At 41.0% G+C, this 22913-nt stretch overlaps 1 protein-coding gene across 1 annotated transcript in view; it reads right to left on the reverse strand.

The window, feature by feature from the left end:
• MAPK8IP2 (mitogen-activated protein kinase 8 interacting protein 2) overlaps positions 1–22913 on the reverse strand; it is a 52731-nt gene that overhangs the window by 10126 nt on the left and 19692 nt on the right. Inside the window, exons 2-7 of the mRNA XM_063449175.1 lie at positions 19605–19710; positions 15932–16186; positions 11840–11912; positions 9686–11542; positions 9211–9286; positions 4981–5150 (exon numbers count right to left, since the gene is read on the reverse strand). Coding sequence (XP_063305245.1) covers positions 4981–5150; positions 9211–9286; positions 9686–11542; positions 11840–11912; positions 15932–16186; positions 19605–19710 — 2537 coding nt within the window. The remainder of the gene's footprint in view (positions 1–4980; positions 5151–9210; positions 9287–9685; positions 11543–11839; positions 11913–15931; positions 16187–19604; positions 19711–22913) is intronic.

Here is a 22913-nt window from a genome sequence, read left to right on the forward strand (position 1 = left end):
CAGTTGCGGGATGGGCGCCCAGTAAAACCTAGATAAATGTCAATCCATGCTAAAAAACTTTGACACCTTAGTGATGAATGGCAGCAGGGTTATCCTGGCACCATAACCACTACAGAGGTCTGTAGTGGTTAAAAAGCATTTGTTTATGATATTAGATCATGTAGACAAATTATCCAATTTAGCAATAGTCCCAGCCGGCTGTAGTGGTTAGGATGCTTGAAGTGTTCTCTTAAGACACTAATAGATGTAGAAAAACCTAAAAAGTTAATAATTCTTTTCTAATCACCTGTTGGACGTATGTTACTTTTGATATAAATATTAAGGGGCTTATTAAATAAAAAGTGACTTGTGCTGATGAATTGTCTTGCAATATTTAGGACAAATATCCAAGTTGTAAAAAAAATAAAATGTTTTTAGTATAATTGGAATTTTTTCCCCAACTTTGCTATTGTGGTCTTAAAGGTGGTTCTCAAATCACCAATAAACACCTTAGTGAATAGTCCCTTTTTAATATTAGAATAAAAGGTTCAGATGTAGTTCAAGATTTTCTGGGATAGTTATCGTCAAATTTATTGTCACTTTTTTTTGTCTGTAGTGAGGTTGTATGTCAGAGAGCTTGTAGTGAGCTTGTGTGTGTGTGTGTGTGTGTGTGTGTGAGAGAGTGTCAGTGAGCTTGTAGGGAGCATGTGTGTGTCAGTGAGTCTGTAGTGAGCTTATGTGTGTGAGCCTGTGTGTGCTTTAGTGAGCATGTCTGTAGTGAGCTTGTGTGTGTCAGTGAGTTGGTAGTGAGCTCCTGTGTGTCAGTAAGAATGTCTATAGTGAGCTTGTGTTTCAGTAAGTTTATAGTTAGCTTATGTGTGTGTCAGTGAGCTTGTAGTGAGCATGTCTGTACAGTGCTTGAGTGTGTGTCACTGAGCTTATAGTGAGCTTGTTTGTATCAGTGAACTTGTCTGTATTATGCTTTTGTGTGTTTAGAGAGCTTGTCTATAGTGAGCTTGTGTGTGTCAGTGAGCATGTAGTGAGTTTGTAGTGATCCAGTGTGTCAGTGAGCTTTTGTGTGTCAGTGAGTTTTTAGTGAGCTTATATGTGTGTGAGCCTGTGTGTGTCAGTGAGCATGTCTGTAGTGAGCTTATGTGTGTGAGCCTGTGTGTGTGTGTGTCAGTGAGCATGTAGTGAGCTTATGTGTGTGTGTGTGAGCCTCTGTGTGTCAGTGAGCATGTCTGTAGTAAACTTATGTGTGTGAGCCTGTGTGTGTGTCAGTGAGCATGTAGTGAGCTTATGTGTGTGTAAGCCTCTGTGTGTATCAGTGAGCATGTCTGTAGTGAGCTTGTGTGTTTCAGTGTCTTTGTAGTGAGCTTATGTGTGTGTCAGTGAGGTTGTAGTGAGCTTATGTGTGTGTGCTGTGCTTGAGTGTGTGTCAGTGAGATTATAGGGACATTGTGTATGTCAGTGAGCATGTCTGTAGTGAGCTTGTGTGTGTCAGAGGAGCTTGTCTGTATTTGTGTCAGTGAGCATGTCTGTAGCGTGCTTGTCTGTAGTGAGCTTGTATGTGTGTCATTGAGCGTGTCTTTAGTGAGCTTGTGTGTATCAGTGATCTTGACTTGAGTTAGCTTGTGTGTGTCAGCGAGCTTGTCTGTAGTGAGGTTGTGTGTATCAGTAAGCTTGTCTGTAGTGAGCTTGTGTATGAGTAAGAGAACTTGTGTGTGTTGTTGAGCTTGTCTGTTGTGAGATTGTGTGTGTCAGCCTGGAGGGTGGGTATTACAGCACGGTAATACCCATGGATCATACGGAGTGAGGGGCTGCAGGTAATAAACAATATAACAGCTCCAAAGCACATCGAGATAAAAAACACAAACACTCTGTGTCCCGATGAATTATAAGGCTGGAATATTTTTTTTCCAGGGCTGCTTTCTGTTCCCAGTCCGGCCCTGCCCACATGGTTTTGTAAAACAATCAATAAACACGTACAATACACTCAGACACTCCCACACAAAATCCTCCCCTCTGCCTGTGATACAATTACCTTACACAATGGGTTAATGTAATTATCACAGGCAGAGAAATACAGTTTTTCCACATTATTCATAACTTTAAAAGTATACATCCCATTCACATAAAGCTTACAGAATCAGCATACTCCAAATACAAACATATGTCAAAATCATCCAAATTGGTCCAGTGGTTCAAAAGATCAAAGTCCTTTGTGACCAAATGAAGCATGGCTTTTCTGCCCAAAACCAATTCCACAGAGTCTTCTATCCTGGAGATAATTGGGAAGTAATCAAATTATCTCCAAGGACAGAGGCAAAACTCCATTGAACACATGGTAGCAAAAGACAATACAATACATACAAATATATAACTGTGCAGCTATTGCATAAAACAGGTACATTCAACATATCCCCAGATAGCTTAGATATGAGCGCACATTATTACTGAATGGCGCTCAGATCACATACATACAGTTCAATTGCCATGCAGCCAAAGTCTTTCACATAGTCTTTTGTTATACGAATGGGCTCCATGGCATAGCTATCTGGGGTATCACTGTTCAAATAGGGCAAGTACCAAATGACCCGGTTTTCGTGTCTTTGCAGGAAAAAAATCAAGCGTTTCAACATGGGGCCATAGTCTAAAGGCAGCAGGCGGGCAACCAGGCTCCTCCAATGCACAGTGGCGAGATTGGTCTCGTCACAAGCACTATCTCAGCTACCCACCACATAGGCTACCAATAAAAGACCAAGAATAATAATTAATGTTGTCAAGTAAATGGCCTCTTGAATTATTAGTTTTCTTCCTGGCTACCCCATTTCCTCTCCTCTAGCACTCCTTCCCTCATTCTTGGGGACTTTAATAACCCAATCAACAACCCTTACTGCCCTGATGCCTCTCATCTGCTCTATATAACCTCCTCCGTTGGACTCACACAGTGGTCTAATTCATCAACTCATAGGGCAAGAAACACTCTTGACCTCATCTTCACCAATCTCTGTGCCACCTCTAATCTCTCCAATGTTTCTTTTCCTCTATCTGACCACCATCTGCTGTCCATTGACATCTGCATACCCCGTACCCAAAGTACACCACCCTCACCACATCAGTCTTACAGATTGATTGTCTTGACCTACAGGAATTCTCCACCAACCGCCAAAGTCTCCTTTCACCCATCTCAAATCTCCCCTGCCCAATACTGCAACCTCCCTCTACAACTCCGCTCTCTCCTCTCAACTAGACATAATGGCACCTCCTACACTTAAACGCACTAAGCACCCCCAATTACAACCCTGGCACACCAAGCTGACCCAATACCTCCAAAAATGTTCCAGAACTGGTGAACGCTGTGTCTGACTTCCTCCACTATAAATGTATGCTGCGCTCCTACAGTCTGGCTCTTTCCTCTTCAAAAGAAAACTACTTTAATACACTCAAAACCACACTCTCCTGCGAGCCCAAACTACTGTTTCATACTTTTAACTCTCTTCTGAACCCTGTCGTGCCTCCTCATCCTACCAACTTGACCGCCACAAACTTTGCAACTCACTTCACTAAGAAGATTTCTACAATCAGGGAAGAGATCTCTCATCTCTCTCCATCCACTACCAACATTTCCGCTAACCACACTCCCTCATCTGTCCTATGTTCATTTGCACCTGCTACAGCAGAAGTGGTTTATGCTCTGCTCCGTTCCTCCAGCCCCACTACCTGTTCCCTCATTTCCTTAAACTAAACCTGTCCAAATCAGAACTTCTGGCCTTTCCTCCCTCAAGTGTTGCTACTCCCTTGTCTGTGTCCCTCCAAGTCAATGGCGCTACCATCCACACTACCTCTAAGGCTCGCTGCCTAGGTGTTCTCTTTGACTCCGACCTCTCCTGCACCCCAATCAATCACCAAATCCTACCGCTTCCGTCTAAAAAATATTGTGCGCATCCGACCCTATTTAACACCTGATACGGCAAAAGTGCTTGTCCATGCCGCTGTCCTCTCATGCCTTAACTACTGTAATCCGCTTCTCAGTGGTCTTACGTGTTCGCAACTTGCCCCATTACAGTCTAGAATGAATGCGGCGGCGAGGCTCATCTTCCTTTCCGCCGCATCTCCCATGCCTCCCCTCTTTGTCAGTCCCTACATTGGCTTCCAGTAAGATATAGGACTCAATTTAAGATCCTGATACTGGATTACAAATCTCTACACAATGCTGCTCCAACCTACTTATCCTCACTATTACACAAATATCATATACATCTAAGCCCTACGCTCAGCCGGAGACCTACGTCTAACCTCTGATGCTCACCTTAACCCCTTAAGGACCAAACTTCTTGAATAAAAGGGAATCATGACGTGTCACACACGTCATGTGTCCTTAAGGGGTTAAAGTCTTCTCTACGGCGGCAACATTCCTATGGAATTCCCTTTCCCTCTCTGTTAGACTTTCACCCAATATCCACTCTACTTCTTTAGGAAAGCATATCAATTAACTGTGAACAGCTTTCCCTCCCCGCACCCTGATTTATATCCTGAAACTGTCATCAAAAGAAAACACTAGGCCCTCAATGAACACTATCCTATCAACCTACTTTTCTACCCTACCCTTACCTTATGTGTCACATTACCCCACTCACCTATGCTAGTACAAATCCCTGATCTAAATTTACTGTAATGAGGCATCACCTAGATTTTGTGATATTCCCAAATTTTGGTGATACCATAGTTTTTCTTATTGATGCAAAACAATGTTTCTGAAGTGTGCATTTGAATTGGCTATGCTGAAGAAGTAATTGAATGTAAATGCCGTGTTGACTGGAATAGTCAATGATTGGCGCAAAGCAATAGAAACATATACCTATATTTTATCATTTGTTTTTGGTGTTTCTATAGTGGTATTTTTTAGTAATTATACTCCACAGCTCAGTGACATAATGAATATGGCTCCAGTTAGGTAATAACATGCAAGATGAGACCACAGCTAGAAAAGAAACCTACCAACATTCTCTTTTACCGGACACACCACCTCATGGGCATAGAAAGAAGGAAAGATTCCTCTCTCGCCCGTCCTCATGTTGTACCCGCGACACCAAGAACCATCTTCGCACTCCACCAGCAAAGGGTCATCAACATCTAATTCCAGTTCATCTTCATGACGAGGGATGAACCTGCAAAAGACACCCATAGTATCACTGGCACAGTACAAGGAATAGCAAACAAAACAGATTTGAAGGGCAGAATATAACTATAAAATTACTCATCAACAAGACATTTGAATAGGGCAACCTTTGCTAATTTAAAAAATATATTGATCTATTGAAAACTTCAAAGAAATTGTTGTTAAATAGTATAGGAAGCAGAACAGTTGGAGAGTGAAGAAAGGGAAAAGAGAAAATGGCCTGTGGATGAAAGAGAAATCAATCAACGCAAATACTCCCGTATCCAAGCAACATAGTTATATCACCTGCCTGGGAAAATAAAGGAAATTAATGAACTAGGGCCTCGATACAATATTGTTGGATACATTTTTGAAATGTTTTAATAATGTTGGCTAAACTTTTAAAAGTATTTAATATTATGAAAAAAATATTTGTTTACATTGATATATTTTTATATACCAGGGAGCCCTTGCTCAAATGGATCACCGTATTGAGGAGAGACCATGAAAAATACTAATAATGTGTAAAGGTAATTATGTCCCAGAGCAAAGGTCAGTAGAAGAGTGACATTGTAATGGATCCCAGTACTCCAGCTGAGTACATCCTTGAAGAATCTCCCAAGTGCCGTAGTGATTATAAGTGTGAATATAGTTCCCAATCCCCCAAACATGAGCCTAGACTTCATGAAGCGGTAAGATGATCTGTTTAATCGAGGCTCAGTGGCCTGCTTTTATGCAGTACAAGGACACAGAAAACATGCCCATGACACTTCCACACAAAACAGGGTAATCCCTCCCCTATGCCTGGGAGATAATTAAGTCAGGAACTGTACAAACTCAATTATCTCCAGGCACAGAAAAAACATACAATTTACAAACACCCCAAAGTACCTTTCAAAAACATGAAAACCCCACAAATACATCCCCTGATAGCCCCAATCTTGGTGACCAACATATAAAAAAAAATCACCCAGATCGGTTCAGGGGTTCGAGATTTCCATGGAAGTTAATTATTGGACTTAGAGATGAAAGTAAAATTTAACAAACATGATCTTGTAAATCTTAACTGGAAACAATTTCATCACTTTTGAGTTATAATTAATATGGTGGAAATATAGGATGTAGAAATTAATCAAGATCCCAACGTTTAGACTTTTATGACAAAATCTACTTTTAGAATTGGCACATATGTCAGCAGGCTTCATGTAGTCTTTAAAGCCTTCAATTATTCTCTGCAAATCCCAGATTTCCTTAATTCTAGCATCTAATCTGTAATCAGATCTCCACTTGGATATTTAAGGGAAATTAAGATTTATAATTCTTGATAATACCCGCATAACTTAATTATTTTACAAAGTTCTTGGTGCACACATGTTTGTACTTAAGGAAAGAACATGTTTATATATTTGTTTTTGTTCACTAAATTCTATTCAGTTCCAGTAGTGCCAGTTTGGTCATGCAACAACCATAACTCCCATAATTCCATGCCAGCCACATACTGAAAGAGAAAAGGAAGTTCTAAAACAACAGCTTGACAACAGCTGCTGTCGAGGCATCAGTTTGTTTTTTAAATTCAAACTCCAGTTGTAAGCATTAACAAAATTTCTGACCACAGATGCATAGCAAAAGCTGGCATGCAAAATATACAGAGTTATGTACTACAGCGAGATAAAAGTGAATTTCAAATTTAAAGGGACACTCCACTGCACAAATGCAAAATGCATTTAAAAAATCACTGTTTAGTAGATATACTCCAAATAAAAACGTGCATGCATTTAATTAGGTATTATTTCATTGAGGTAAATCTAAAAACCGTTTGCAAAATCTGCAGTTCTCTTGTCTGCTGCCGTTGAAAACCCTCCCATTCTAACCCTGCCCAGACTTTCTGTGACTGTCCAATCACAGACTTTCCAGTGCAGCTCATTGAGAAGTCTTTGAAAGGCATGTTCTCTGAGTTAAGCTCCACTAAACTAACGAAACCAGGAAGTAATAGGACCCATTGTCTGCTTGAAAGCCAAGGGGGGGTAACCAGGTTAAATTATAACTGTGTCCATTTTTATTGAAATCTGCACCTTTAGCAAAATGAAAAAATGAGGACACATTAAAGGGACACTATAGTCACCTGAACAACTTTAGCTTAATGAAGCAGTTTTGGTGTATAGATCATGCCCCTGCAGCCTCACTGCTCAATCCTCTGCCATTTAGGAGTTAAAACCCTTTGTTTATGAACCCTAGTCCCACCTCCCTGCATATGACTTGCACAGCCTTCCATAAACACTTCCTGTAAAGAGAGCCCTATTTAGGCTTTCTTTATTGCAAGTTCTGTTTAATTAAGATTTTCGTATCCCCTGCTATGTTAATAGCTTGCTAGACCCTGCAAGAGCCTCCTGTATGTGATTAAAGTTCAATTTAGAGATTGAGATACAATTATTTAAGGTAAATTACATCTGTTTGAAAGTGAAACCAGTTTTCTTTTCATGCAGGCTCTGTCAATCATAGCCAGGGGAGGTGTGGCTAGGGCTGCATAAACAGAAACAAAGTGATTTAACTCCTAAATGACAGTGAATCGAGCAGTGAAATTGCAGGGGAATGATCTATACACTAAAACTGCTTTATTTAGCTAAAGTAATTTAGGTGACTATAGTGTTCCTTTAATTACACATGAAGCTTTTCATCAAGCCGAAGTGCTTTAGGGGTCTGGGGTGGGCCAGACTAGCTAAATTGGAAACATTGCTGACCATTTTGGTCAGGAGCAGTTGTCCAGTTTGATTATTTTGTATTTAAATTTGAAGTTTACTTTGAATTTACCTTGAATTCTCACTTTAGTCAAAAACTGTTAGATTTTTCTTCTGTTTATTCACTTTGCATTATTTTAATTGATAAAAAATAAATGATTAACATTTGTATTTTTAAAATAATTCTTACTTTACAGCATTTATTCACATCCACATAAAAGTTTTCACAGTAGTGTACACTTGTTCTTAACCCCTTAAGGACCAAACTTCTGGAATAAAAGGGAATCATGACATGTCACACATGTCATGTGTCCTTAAGGGGTTAAACACATTAAACATTTATATTTCATTTCCTTGCGAACCATTGAGGTAAAGGAACTTCCCATCTAAAGAGACTGATGCAGACATGTCATATGTGAGTGACAGATGGAGTCATCAAAACAGAGGTGATATAACACAAACATATTCCATCGAACGTAACAACTTTTCAGTGGAAATATAAAAATTTCAAAAATGAATGCGAACAGAAGCAAGAGGTTGTGAGAACCCTGCTCAAGCAAGCTTCCAATCAAGGTGGAAGTGGAGTAAAAGAACACAAGAAGAAGAACTAATCAGAAGATGTCTGGTACCTCTATCTACTCAGAACTTATAAAATAGATGGGAAAGAAATGGAATGTGGAACCGTTAGTTCCTGTATGTGACTAGAGATTCACCAGCTTGCATTAAATTAAAAAAAAAATGATGATGATACACTTTCTAATAAATATGACGTCTAGGGGATTTCTCAATAGACTGATGACTAGGGTAAAATCTGATACACAGTGTGATGGGTCATTCCATAGAAATGGGGCTGCCCTTGAGAAGTCATTTAATCTCAGCCAACAACTGCTATGCATGCTGCCTGAAGAAAGAATATAGATGCTGCTAATAAGAGTGCAGGTATATAGTAGTGGATAGCCTAATGCAATAAATTTAATCAGCAATATCCTAAGTAAAAACAGATGGGAAATGCTAAAGTTGTCATACAGGATGGAGATGATAAATGGTAACACAGGTAGAAATATGTACAGGTTTTGGAAAACCCAGGAAAATGAGAACAGTGCTGCTTTGTGCAAATTAGGACAACACAAAGTGGTAATATATATATATATATATATATATATATATATATATATATATATATATGTATATATATATTTTAAATCAGACAGACAGATTTGAATAAATATTACATTGAGGTATAAAATACAGCATCCTAAAATCATGGCTGCAGTCAGTATTATATATAGTGCATAAAGTACACTCATGTTTTAGAGTATATAAATATTGACTCACCTGAACACAGCTCTATGTGTCTGTTCACGCTCCTCTCCATTAAGTACACAGGAAAACAGCCCAAAGGACTCGGTGCCTGTTGACATATTAAACAGTTTACACACTTTCATTTATGACAGTAAAATGCAAAGTCTAGTATATACTCAATGATTCCATCAGACACTAAACACATCACTGTACACATCAGCAGTTACAATGGGAGATCAGGCTACTCGTACAGTCAATCACATAGTTACATAATCAAAGATTATAGTATATCTTGAGTTTTTCAGGCAAAAATATCAAATAGGACATAAAATGTTTACAGTAATTTTAAAGACAAAGAGGTATTTAGGTTAAAAATATGCCACTATATAAGTTACATTTTTACAAATCACTAATTGCTGGGCACTGCAAATAAACATATGGCTCTTACGCATGTGAGGGGAATATACCAGTTTTAACTAAGTTTTCACTCTGTGATCTAGTTACTCACTTGAGGATCGTGATGTGCTGTTCACAAAAACATTGAGGAATTTCTTGGAGAAAGGCATATTGGGCTCAGGAGATGAGTCACCTGATGAGGATTCTTGTTCATTGACTTCCACTTCATCTCCAAATTCATCCTCCTCTAGATCACCGGCATCACATGCTCTAAGGAGGTCACTTCCATCACTCATTATGGAGGTGCATCGCTGTAGACTAATCAACTCCAACTGAGTGTGCTCATCCACTACCAAAGTGTACTTCATTGAATCGTAGGCCAGAGAATCATCTATTAACCGTGTTTCATTGTTTGGGGAGCCCATAAAAGATTTATCCCCAACACAGCTCTGGAATGGAGAACTTTTTAGGCTTCTATAATAAGGTATCTCCTCGTCTTCCTCACCAGAATATTCCAGGTTAAAGCCATGGTTGGTCTGGGCTGTGGAGATGTCCATTGTGGGTTGGGTTTGGTTTAGTTCCTGACAGAGGTCATCACAAAGTTCATTATCTTCCAGGATGCCAGAATCCAGATCACGGTCAATATCCCAGCCCTCAGCTGGATTCTGCAGTAGTTGCTCTGTTCCAGGCCTTGGTTTCAGTTCAGCTCTATGCCCAGGAGACTGTGGAAGACACTTAGCAGTGTGTGATAAGCCCTCTAAGTGGAGAGGAAGTCCTTCAAAGATTGGAGTAACAATATCACGTGAATCATGCAGAAGATACAAGCCAGGACGGGTCTCTTCTCTCTCTGTGTGGCTCAAAGAGTTTTGTAGAGTTTCCATATCTACTAATTCAATGCTCTGTTGTTTTGACACCAAATCATCAGATGGATCCTTAGGACTGTTTAGCTCAGCCTCCACTTCTTGCTCTAGGTTCTCAGGATCCAATTCTGAAGCTGGGGAGAGGGTGTCGCAAGAAGGGCTAGTTTGCCTTTGAAAACATTCATCTGGACAGGTGATTGGGTATGAGCCTTCAGATATCATTTTATTTACCAAGTTGCTGAGCAGCCATGGTGAGTCAGAATCCTCACTCAAATCAGCCTCTGACTCAGAGTCAGAGTCATATTCACTATTAGCCTCTGTTTCTGGCATAAGCTTGGGTCCCACTGGCAAATAAAATGACCGGCGAAGGCTTTCAAGACTACGTTGTGCATTGACATCAGGTCCCTCATGTACCGGTGCTTCATCTATATTCCAGGAACTGTATTTTTCTTCTGGTTCCACCAGTACTGGGGCATTTTCTTCTTCCTTATCTAAGAGGATTGAATCTTTAATTCCTTGTCGACCTCCATCTCCCTCTCCAACATGATCTGGCTCAGGATCAGATGTGGGTGAGCTGGCCTCCTCAATAGAGTTTGTTAGGTGAGATGATCTACCACTGCTTGAATCACTGCTAAGGTCCAGCTCTGTCTCTGAGATAGAGGAGATCATAGTTCCAACCAACCTTCCACCTTCACGGGCAAAGGCTGCTTCAAGTTCACCTTCTATATCAGAATCAGAACCAGGTGAGCTGAGATCCTGACTACAGTCTCCAGGTGGCATGAACCGACCACGACTTGTCAGATCAGCCTCAATTCCAGGATCTGATGATGGAGATGTTGTTTCGTTTGAAGAATTAGATGGATGCCCTCGTGTGCTTAATCTCCTCTCTGGGCTTAAATCATCATGATGTTCTTGGGGTGGTGTTGTGACTCTGGATGCTGCATCAGCTGGCCAGTGCCCTTCATTTCCTACCTGGTGAAGACTGGCAGGTAGAATTCTGGAGACATCACTTCCCTGAGGCCTGTCAAGTTCTATTCCTATATTGTCACTTGCAGAACCTGTGTGCATTTCCATTTCCGACTGAGCGACTTGGGAATGGGAGACAAACTCTAGTATTGAAAGAAAAAGAAACATATTAGTAGAGTTTGAAGAAATGCGAGCTACATTCAAGCAAGAATACTCCTAGGGACAAAAAAATATCAGACATACAAAGAGACATACAAAGAGTTAAAATAAATACAAACAATAGGAAATATTGAGACAAGGATAACAGTTACACTCACCCAGGATGAAACAGAAACAGTGTGGAAGATAAAATAATTTTCCTAAACAAAGCGATTTAAAAAAATAGCCTCCCACCCATAAAAGAGAAGAGAATCCACGTAGAGACACAATCTAACTCTCACCAGTCTCATTCCTCTCAGGATCTGCCCAGCTGTCTCTCTGAGAAATGAATCCACCATTGTTGTTAAGTGTATCCTGAAATTCAGAGAATAGATTATTTTAAAATAATCCAGCATAATATGTGCACCTCAATCAATTGTCTGGGCTAGTTAAAGACACTAAATGACACTGCCAGAGGTGAGGTTACACATCTGGCAGTAAAGTGGTTCAACTAAATATTTGCAGTGTTTTATAGAGAAATGTTGCACATACAGACACTAAAGCGGTGATGGTGTTTGGAGTAACCTTTTAAAAAGCTAGACTATCCAAACACAGGAATGTGTCAACGATATTACATATATATATATATATATAAAAAGCATTGTAGAGACATTTTGGTTCGTCACAAAGACCAATTCCCCTTGAGTTTCCCATGCCTAGGCATGTTTAGATCCTTCAATAAGGAACATATAGTTGTTCCGTATTATGCGTTATAGGCAGGCCCAGCCCGTCCTTGGTCCCGGTAGGTCCAGGCACTCAGGATTGCTGCAGGAAGGCAGGTCTATTGAAACAAAAACAGCAAAATTTCGGCCTACATAGAGGCCTTTATCAAGCTGTCAACTCAATATTCCAATACGCTATTTAAAGATTGTCAGCCATAACCACAATTAACATAAAATGTGAAATAATTCAATTAAATAAAAACAGTCAGTAACTTAAACACCGGATTCATAACTATACATATCCCGGTGCAAAAACAGTGTATTCATAATTATTAAATTCATAATAAATTAAAGAGTTTATCCATGAGAAAGAAACAAGAAAAGAAAAAAGTTAAAGAGAAGGGAAAAATAATCAATATAGCAAAATAAGGATAAGTGCAGCAAAAGCCCCATACCTACATACACCTGAAAGAATTCCAAAACAGGATGTCCAAATATGGCTATTTAATGTGGAATTGAATAATAATTTAATTTAATATATGGAAATGTATAATTATGAATGCACAGTTTTTTCACTGGAATATGTATATTTATGATTTGGTGTATAACTGACTGACTGTTTTTTATTTAATTGATTCATTTTGCACACATTTTGTTAATTGTTGTTATGGTTGACACCCTTGAAATAGGGTATTGTGAAACTGAGGTTATTGCATATAACAGGCCCAGAGGCAGCTGTCTAATTTAGTGATTTAAGGCCTCAAGGCAGTCTAAGTCACCTTAGGTCAGATAGACCTGTCGGGTCCTCGGTCCACCTCAACACCAGCAGGGGAACCAGCAAATTGCCCTATATGTCGCCAGATGCCTAGGAAAGAGTCCAGCACCTCAGGTCTGCAGTTCCACCAGGTGCAGAGCTGCAGACCATGTGATAGAGGTCTTGCGATTTCCCAGAGCATTTTTGCGCTTACCACGACTATGCTCTGCCCCTAACCAGACAATGAGGGAGAACTGCCCACTGCACCAGGGAAGTCATCATTTATATAAAAGTATTTCAATGTGGGGAGGCTTGTCACTAAAACAGCCTCCCCACACTGTCACCAACACACACACTGCCCCCCCACACTGTCATCAAGACACACACATCCCCCCACACTGTCATCAAGACACACTACCCCCTACACTGTCAATCTCCCACAAACTGCCCCCCCACACTGTCATCAAGACACACACATCCCCCCACACTGTCATCAAGACACACAAATCCCCCCACACTGTCATCAAGACACACCCATCCCCCCCACACTGTCATCAAGACACACTACCCCCTACACTGTCAATCTCCCACAAGCTGCCCCCCACACTGTCACCAAATCACACACTGCCCCCCCCCCACACTGTCATCAAGACACACTACCCCCTACACTGTCAATCTCCCACAAGCTGCCCCCCACACTGTCACCAAATCACACACTGCCCCCCCCCACACTGTCATCAAGACACACTACCCCCTTCACTGTCAATCTCCCACAAACTGCCCCCCACACTGTCACCAAATCACACACTGCCCTCCCCCCCCCACACTGTCATCAAGACACACTATATCATAGTGCTATATGTGGGTGAGGATGGCACAGTGTGCACAGAGAGATATCTTTCATGGGATGTGGTGGAAAAGAAGGTGAGAATGGGTCAGTGATGGACTGCCATATGTAAGGCATATTTTGCAACATGGAATGAATGCAATGTATGCAATGAATGAATGCAAACTCTTAAAGTGTAATCAGGGTTCTTAAAACTAAATCGAAAATGCCCTCAGAGTATGTGACAGGGCAAGAGAAGACTGCAGTGCTAGCTCTCCTACTTATAAGATAGTTCATGTAACTAGTGGTGTTTAATTACTTGTATATTAAATATGAACACGCTATACAATGCGTATCTGTAAAATATCTTCCATCCAACCTCAGCCACACACTCTGCCATTTTGTATATGTTGTAAATGCTTATAACACAAGTTGTGCGTTATAAATAAATGTTCAAGTCTAGCACCTACTTGATGTATATACCTCATGCATAGTAAAATAATTACACATTGTCTCACCTCCCATAATAATTGTTTAAAATAATAAGTTGGTTTAAAAATAAGATGCAAATCCCTCAAATTCGCAAATCTAAACTTTAATCCAGGGCTTACAATTTCAAATTTTACTAGCCAATCCTTAAAAGTTAATTACCACTGCAAGCCTAGCAGGTCCACGTCACTTTCATCATAAATTCATTTCTACTTACCAGGGATACATTTTCTCTTCGACAATTACAAGCGGCAAGTGGAAATTTTGAGCCCTGATTAATACATGCCATTTGCCATTGATCCAACAGGATACAAAAAGTACCGGTAGTCTACACCTGGATTGCATAGGACATATCAACCAACAGCAGAGAAAGGCTCAAATCGAAATAGATCTAAATATGGGAAATAAGAGTCCCGGCAGAGGTATACAGTACTGAAATGTCAGGTGTATACCTGTATGGTCCATTGGAAAGGCATGTTTTATTTCTTTGAGTAAAATCCATAAATCTGAATACTAACAACAGACACAATATAACATACCACTAGACCTTGACATTTACATTTCTATCACCCACTCATGTTCAAAAGAACAAAACTACTCTAATTCTTCAGTGTTCCTGGTTTAATCTACACTGTATTCTAGACCTCATGATATCCCCACTTTCCCACCAACAGTTCTACCTTTAATTCCACTGCATGTCTCGTATCATTTTGTATTAACTTTTAACTCTAACTGTCAACGTTTTTCTAAGTTTACTGTCAGCTATTTTTGGGAGCACTCCCAACGCTATCTGAGGTCATGCTTGCTGACAGTTGTTGTCTTCAAACACGTGTGCACCTACAATGAAATCCTCTCTTACTGATGCAGGAAATTACTTATTGAGTAATTGAGAGGCTCCCATGTCGATGCACACAGCTTTTTAATAACATGGCATGCTCTTCCTGTTTATTATTACATCATGATTTCAGTTAGATATTATGTGTATATGTAAAAAGCCATTAAGAAATGTTTTTTTTATTTACAGATTAAAAATTAAGCTCTTTAAATTCGGGTGAAAATTAATACCCTTTTGACCTACATGCAATAATACAGTGTTTAATAAAAACAATACAATTACACAGAAACACATCTATATTTTCTTAAAATTGTCAGCAAAGTAATATTTGTTTTACTTATCTCAAGACTATTTGATGAGTTAAAGATTCTATTTCTAGAGGTATTGTACTGTGAGTCCAACGGACCACATCAGCTGACCAGTCTCCTATTGGTTTAAGTGCAGGTAATGTTGCCAATAAAGATACTGATGACCTCAACTTTGTAAATCATGATTATTCCCATAAATGAAAGAGAACGTATCTCATTTTACTCTCCAAGTAGACTTGCAATCAACAACCACATCAGCAGTTGAATCAGATAACAAACATGTCATAACACCCAGAATTATATCTACTTCGTCTAAAAGGACCCTACAACTTCTCTTGACTGCATAACAGAAATCGTATATTCCTACATAGTAAATAGTATAAATATGCAGATTTCCCTGAAAAATGATTCTGATACTGGTGTTCCATAATCTTATGTCTACCTTCTATCATCTTCTCACCTGTGTTCGAGGAGCACTCAGTCTCAAGGTGCTAGGTCTATTTTTCAGGCTGTCTTCGGGAGGAAGAGGTGATGGACTTGGGGAAGGTGGTGCTTCTTGCTGCTTCATGTTCTCTTCACCTGGATTTTCCTCCTCCTCCTCCTCTTCTTCTTCTTCTTCATCGTCATCCTCATCAATCATCTCAAATTCATGGAAATCCTCCTGGAAGCTGCACAAAACACGTGATGGATCACAGCGACCGAACGCAAGGCTGTCCTGAGTGGGTAAGGAGAGAAAGTTAAACACGTGGAACCAAGTAAACTCATTAACTTTGAGATTTTAGGCTATGATGATATTTTGCCCTTCAAGGTTACAGGATGTATATATTTCATTAGCTTCCTTAGTGCCCTCAGGTTTAGATAATACAACAAATGCATCACCTATCACACTCTCTTGAATATGAGTTAATTTATTGAAACAGAATGTTTAGCATAAAACAGTAGTTAAAGAACCACTATTGGGTCAGGAACACAAACATGTATTTCTGACTCTACAGTATCAAAAACACCATCTACCCCCCCCCTCCCCCCCCCCCCCCCGTCCTCCCCTCTGCCCTCTTAAATATAGCAAAATGTTACCATTATTGCAGTCTGCGGCTGCAGGCTCTGCCCCTGATCAGCTTGGCTGACATCATTAGAAGTGTTGCTGAATACCAATCACATCGCTTTCCCATAGGAAAGCATTGGATTGGCTGGGACTGTCAAGGAGGCAGATCAGGGGCAGAGCCAGCACAAGCCAAACACAGCCCTGGTCAAACAGCATCTCGTCATTGAATTGAATTGAATCAATGCATCTCTATGAGGAAAGTTCAGTGTCTCCATGCAGAGGGTGGAGACATTGAATGGCAGTGCTTCACATTGTGCAGCACTGCCCCAGGAAGCACCTCTAGCAGCATTAGGAGTGGCCAGTGGAGTTATCACCAGGGTGTAATGCAAACATTGCATTTTCTCTGAAAACACAGTGTTTACTGCAAAAAGCCTGAATCGAATGATTCTACTCACCAGAACAAATACAATAAGCTGTACTTATGTTCAGTGGCGTACATACCGGGGTCGCAGGGGTCGCGGCTGCGACCGGGCCCGGCCCACCAGGGGGCCCGGCCGCCCTGCGACCCAGGTATGTACCCACAGGGCCAGCCTCTTCTGCTGGGGGGCCCAGGAGCCGGCCACCTCCGGGCCCCCCGAGGCTGGCCCTGCTGTCACCCAGCTGGCTGGCGGGCGCGCGAGGGAGCACTCTCCTCTGAGTGCTTCCTCTTCAGCTCCCTCGCGCACCGCACTGAAACCGGAGCCGGAAGATGACGTCATCTTCCGGCTCCGGCATCAGTACGCGGCGCGCGAGGGAGCTGAAGAGGAAGCACTCAGAGGAGAGTGCTCCCTCGCGCGCCCGCCAGCCAGCTGGGTGACAGCAGGGCCAGCAACACCACTGGACCCCAGGGAATCCCCCCAGCTCTCACACAGGTAAGGAGGCTGGGGGGATTAAATTTAAAACAAAAAAAAACAAAACGTGTGATTGTGTTAGTGTGAGTGATTGTGTTAGTGTGAGTGAGTGTGTTAGTGTGAGTGATTGTGTTAGTGTGAGTGATTGTGTTAGTGTGAGTGATTGTGTGTTAGTGTGAGTGTGTTAGTGTTAGTGAGTGTGTGTGTGAGTGTGTTAGTGTGAGTGTGTTAGTGAGTGTGTGTTAGTGAGTGTGTCTGTTACTGAGTATGTTTGTGTGCGTCTGTCTGTCAGTAAATGTGTGAGTCTGTTCATGAGAGTGTGTGTGTGTGTGTCTAAAGCACTTACCTTTCTCCAGAGCCGGGCTCCCTTGGCGCTGGGGATCTCTCCGTCCCGATCCGCCTCTCAGCTCCGAATGCACATGTGTGGCAAGAGCCACGCGCGCATTCAAACCGCCCATAGGAAAGCATTACTCAATGCTTTCCTATGGACGTTCAGCGTCTTCTCACTGTGATTTTCACAGTGAGAATCGCAGAAAATCCTCTAGCGGCTGTCAATGAGACAGCCACTAGAGGCTGGATTAACCCTCAGTGAAACATAGCAGTTTCTCTGAACTGCTATGTTTTCAGCTGCAGGGTTAAAACTAGAGAGACCTGGCACCCAGACCACTTCATTGAGCTGATTTGATCTGGGTGTCTGTAGTGGTCCTTTAAGTGTATGTGTTTATGCATGCACTGGCGTACATACCGCGGTCGCACGGGTCGCAGCCCTGCTACCAGGTGCCCGCCGCCATGTGTTGCGGCCCCAGCCCGCGCAGAGTAAGCGCGGGGGGGGGGCCACGGATCAGTTTTCGCACCGGGGCCCCATGGGTTGTGTGTACGCCACTGCTTATGTTGGTGACTGTAGTGTCCCTTTAATGGGTGTCAACAAGCCTGAGTTAAGATATATTAAGATGACTAATTTCAGTTAGGTAGCTCTGTTGCAGTTCATTTTAATGATCTTCATTAGATTATCAGAGATATTAAATATGTAATAGTCTGGCTGGATGGGGTAAAATGTCCACTCAGCCGTGAATGAAGCATTGTGCTCACCAGTTTACGCCAATGTATTATAATGTTAGCAGGATATTACACAAATAATGCTATTGAAGGTTTCTGGAGACATTATTATAAACCACATGTCTGAATTTCACCTCATGTATTTATCACTGATGTAGCTACATACCTTTTCAACTAATCTAAAGTTTGCTGGCTGTGTCACAAGAATTTATGTCTTTGAGGCGTATATCTTAGAGACCAAGGATTCCAGGTCCAGACTGCTTCTGGGCTCCTAAATATACTTTTATGTAATCTCCAACTCCAATAGTGCTCCTAACTATTTTCAAAGGCTCTCTAAATACCGACGTCTTTTACATTTCATTCCACCAGCCTCATATTTAAATTATAGAAATCTGATTTACTAAGGTAGGCAAACTCAGTGGGTTAAATTAAAATATATCTGTAAAATCGAATATAAAAGCAGGGTGGTCACTCAACAAGCCTATTTCCCAATGGACCACAAAATCAGGACACAATCAATACAGAATGAGGAGCACAACAATAAAGAACAAATAAACTTTATTGTCTAAGTTAAATGTATAAGGTATCCATAAACAGTATCAAAAGCAATCCTAATGGTATCAAGATAAGAATCTATGCGTCCAGAGAACAATATGTACATGTATTCATGCAAGCAAAGACACAAGAACCACAATGTTTTCCCATAGAAATGCATTGGGAGGCTATTGCGCATGTTTGGAACAATGCCACGCTGCACCAGTCAGCATCTTCTCATAGAGATACATTGAATCAATGCATCTCCATGGGAAAGGTTTAGCGCCTCCATGCAGAGCGTAGAAATGCCAAACTTCAGTGCTGCACACTCTGCAGCACTGGACTAGGAAGCACCTCTAGTGGCCATGTGAGTGACTGCCACTAGAGGTGTTACTAGGTAGCATGAACCACTGCCTTTTCTCTGCCTCCTCATTACAAAGCCTACAGGTACAGGCTAAAGACAACAGAACCACTTCATTAAGCTTTAGTGGTTCTTGTGTCCCTTTAAAGCTATTATCTCGCAATTTGTAGAGTTATTCATTGTATTGCTCAGTGTTGATCTGCTAAGTTTTGATTTGTCAAATTGTTTTTCTCTGTGTCATAATTACCTTGTCACAGTGGTCCGAGTCATAGTTTAATCCAATCCCACAGTCATCTGTAATTTCAGATAAATCTTCATCGTCAAATTCCTCCAAACTGATATCTTGAGACGGCCTATAAAGCAGAAAAAAAAAAAGACGAGCGTTAGTGTGTTGTACAGCGACAGGCTCATGGATGTGATAGCGGGATCTACCTTTTGGGAACCCCTATTTTAGATGATTTTACACACTTCTATCCTTGACCTCTGTAGAGGTTTTTTTGATAAACGTGACCATATCAAGGTCCTGTGAACTTCTTTCTATAACTGTATAGTCTGCATAAGGTTTTAATCGTATCTGTGAACACTGTTCGTCACAAAGGAAATCACATTATCTATCTATCTATCTATCTATCCTTCCAGCCATCTATCCATCTGTGCATGAAAATATACATGCTCTCAATCCTTAGAAAACCAAACCACCCCATTTGTAAAAAAAAAAATTAAATCTAATTATCCCAAATTAGTATTTTACATACTATATTTACGAAATTTAAATTACATACAAGGCAGGACATGGGGAATCTATGAGACGCTTGTAATTCAGTAATAGGGAAACCTTGGAAATCTGCCAATCAGCATGAGCCTGTCTGAAAAGTGACTGGCTATGCTGTCATATAGTATAGCAATGAAACAAGATTACTAAAAGCTGCATGCTATTTAGAATGACAGGAGAATAATTCTGCTGTGCATTGGGTGTTCTGAAAACCCATTAAGAACAATGTTGCTATGACATTCATTAGGCTGGGAAGAGATGTCTCGGTAAATTGAGTAAAGCCAAGTAAATGTTTAAATCAACGGAGAAACCGTATACACAGAAATGTGAGAGCCAGTGTTTATGGCAGTGATACCCAACTCTGGCACATCTGATGTGTCACAAACATTCACGGTTTAAGGATTGCTGGTTCAAGACATTTAGAGGAATTAAATACAAAATCCCTATGGGTCCCAATGAAGTCTATTACGGTATTTGATAAAACTTGTGCTTTGGTACGTCGCCCTGAGGGATGCTTTTGCCAGCTCTTTGCCTCTAGAGTGTTTCTATTCTGAGATCCATTTTCTACCACGCAGGTCTGTATCATAATGCGTCTTTGTAGCTATCTTAAAGCACCCAAGATCTAAATTATTAAAATGCTATTAAAGATAATGTTTCCTCAGTATCAAGTATAAAAATAAAAATAAAAATAATAGGAAAAAGTTTTATGACAGCTCGTAAAATAAAACCAGTTGATTGTGTTACATACAACCTCAATCTTATTATTCAGATATATATCTCAGAAGTTTTTATCATGTAAAGATAATACTACGAATTAAATTAGAGCTATGTTAGAGACAAATCAGATTCCGAAGGTTTGAGAAGATACCATGTTTCTGCTGGTATGTATAAATCGATTTAAATAAAATATTTTTACACATCAAAAAAATCTTTAGTGGCATGTCCCACAGATACTTTTACTTGCACAGAATATTTAAATGGCAGCAAGCACTTAGACCAGGGATAGGCAACCTTCGGCTCTCCAGATGTTGTGGACTACATCCCCCATAATGCTCTTACACACATAATGCTGGCAAAGCATCATGGGAGGTGTTGTTCAAAACATCTGCAGAGCCGAAGGTTGCCTATCCCTGACTTAGACTCATGTGGAGGACTCTGGTCCTGCAAAATCAGCCACAAGGAGCACAAACAAAAAATGGTGCAGCATTCCTCTTGTACGAATTCAAAATGCTTTATTTCTCACAGCACATTATCGACCAATATTGAACCACTGCTTTGGTAACAGCCAACAGTAATCAAGCTATTTCTTTAAAAAAAAAAGCATCCTGTTTTTTCTACCATAGTCTGTAGGGAAACCACAGGAAGAAGCTGTAACGGATAACTTTCCAAGATTCCTTAGTCTAATTTTTACTATTGGCTATGACAGGGACAGTTATATGTAGCTGGTAAGCATAGTTAACACAGTTAACAATATCAGTTCTGTCCCTTGCGTGTCCTGTTCTGCTGTTTCCTCAACATAAGCAGTTAGTCATCTTAATTTTGAATCTATGCCACATTTTCATTGACCTTACTCTAGAATGACATGTGTATTTAGCCTCTGTGACCCTATTTTAGTCCCAGGGCCGTCTTTAACAAGGTACAAATAGGGCAGCTGCCTTGGAGGGCCCCTAGGAATAACTGGGTCCACCCGCTGCTTGCAATAATTTTTTATGAGCGTTCACGTCGGGTCGCCCGCTGGCACTCACCTAAACTTGCTCCTCCCCTGCGTTTGGCGTGATGTTTCACACGGAGATAGTCAGTTTACAGGTCAGTGGACAGTCCCCCTCCCCAGTCAGCTGTCACATCAAGTGACCCCAACACGCAAAATATAATCCAAATAGAAAACATATTACTGGACCTTAGAATGGCCGGGTTTAACGTGGATAGCGATAGAATAATCGAGGAATAGCCAAAGTCAAGGAAAACCAGACATCAGGATAACGATAAGGAGTAGCCGAGTCAGGATACCAGAAAACAGAATAGTCAGTATTAAATAAGCCAAGTCAAATACCAAAAAAACACAGACAGTAATCAGTATAGCCATAGAGGGAACAACTAGTGAACCACTGAACAAAAGCAAAAGGCGCTCTTTTATAGTGGAGCGTCTTTTGCTTTAAATCCATGCCCCCAAAACGTCAGGGAGCATGGAATATTTAGAATTTTTATGGCATAGCCGCTATGATGTCGGTGCCATCGCTGGGAGAAGTCGGCAATTGGAGCGCCTCCTCATGGGGCCGCGGATATAAGGTAAGATATTGTGACACCAGCTATACAGACCCTCGACTCCCCTAAGCCCATCAGCCAGCTTAACAGCTTAACAGCCCTCCAGGCTCCACCAAACCCCCAGCCAGCTACACAGCCCCCCAGGTTCTCCTAGCTAGCCACATAGCCCCCCGGCCAGATATACAGCCTCCCCCAACCAGCCACAAACTCCCCCCAGGCCAGCTAAACAGTCCCAATTGCCCTCCCCCAGCCAGCCACACAGCCCCCCAGTTCACCCACCAGCATACTGTATACAGCCCAATGACCTTGTAATATATATTGTATGGCTGGTTTATAGAATATTTATATTTTATAAATATTATATAAACCAGTTATATAACCATGGTTTTTACACATACATACATGTGTGTGTGTGTATATATCTGTGTGTGTATATATATATGTGTGCATGTGTGTGTGTGTGTGTGTGTGTGTGTGTGTTCGTTCCAAGGGGCCCAAGCAAATGTTTGCCCAGGGTCCAAT

The sequence above is a fragment of the Pelobates fuscus genome, chromosome 3 (genome assembly GCF_036172605.1).
Source record: "Pelobates fuscus isolate aPelFus1 chromosome 3, aPelFus1.pri, whole genome shotgun sequence".
NCBI lineage: Eukaryota > Metazoa > Chordata > Amphibia > Anura > Pelobatidae > Pelobates > Pelobates fuscus.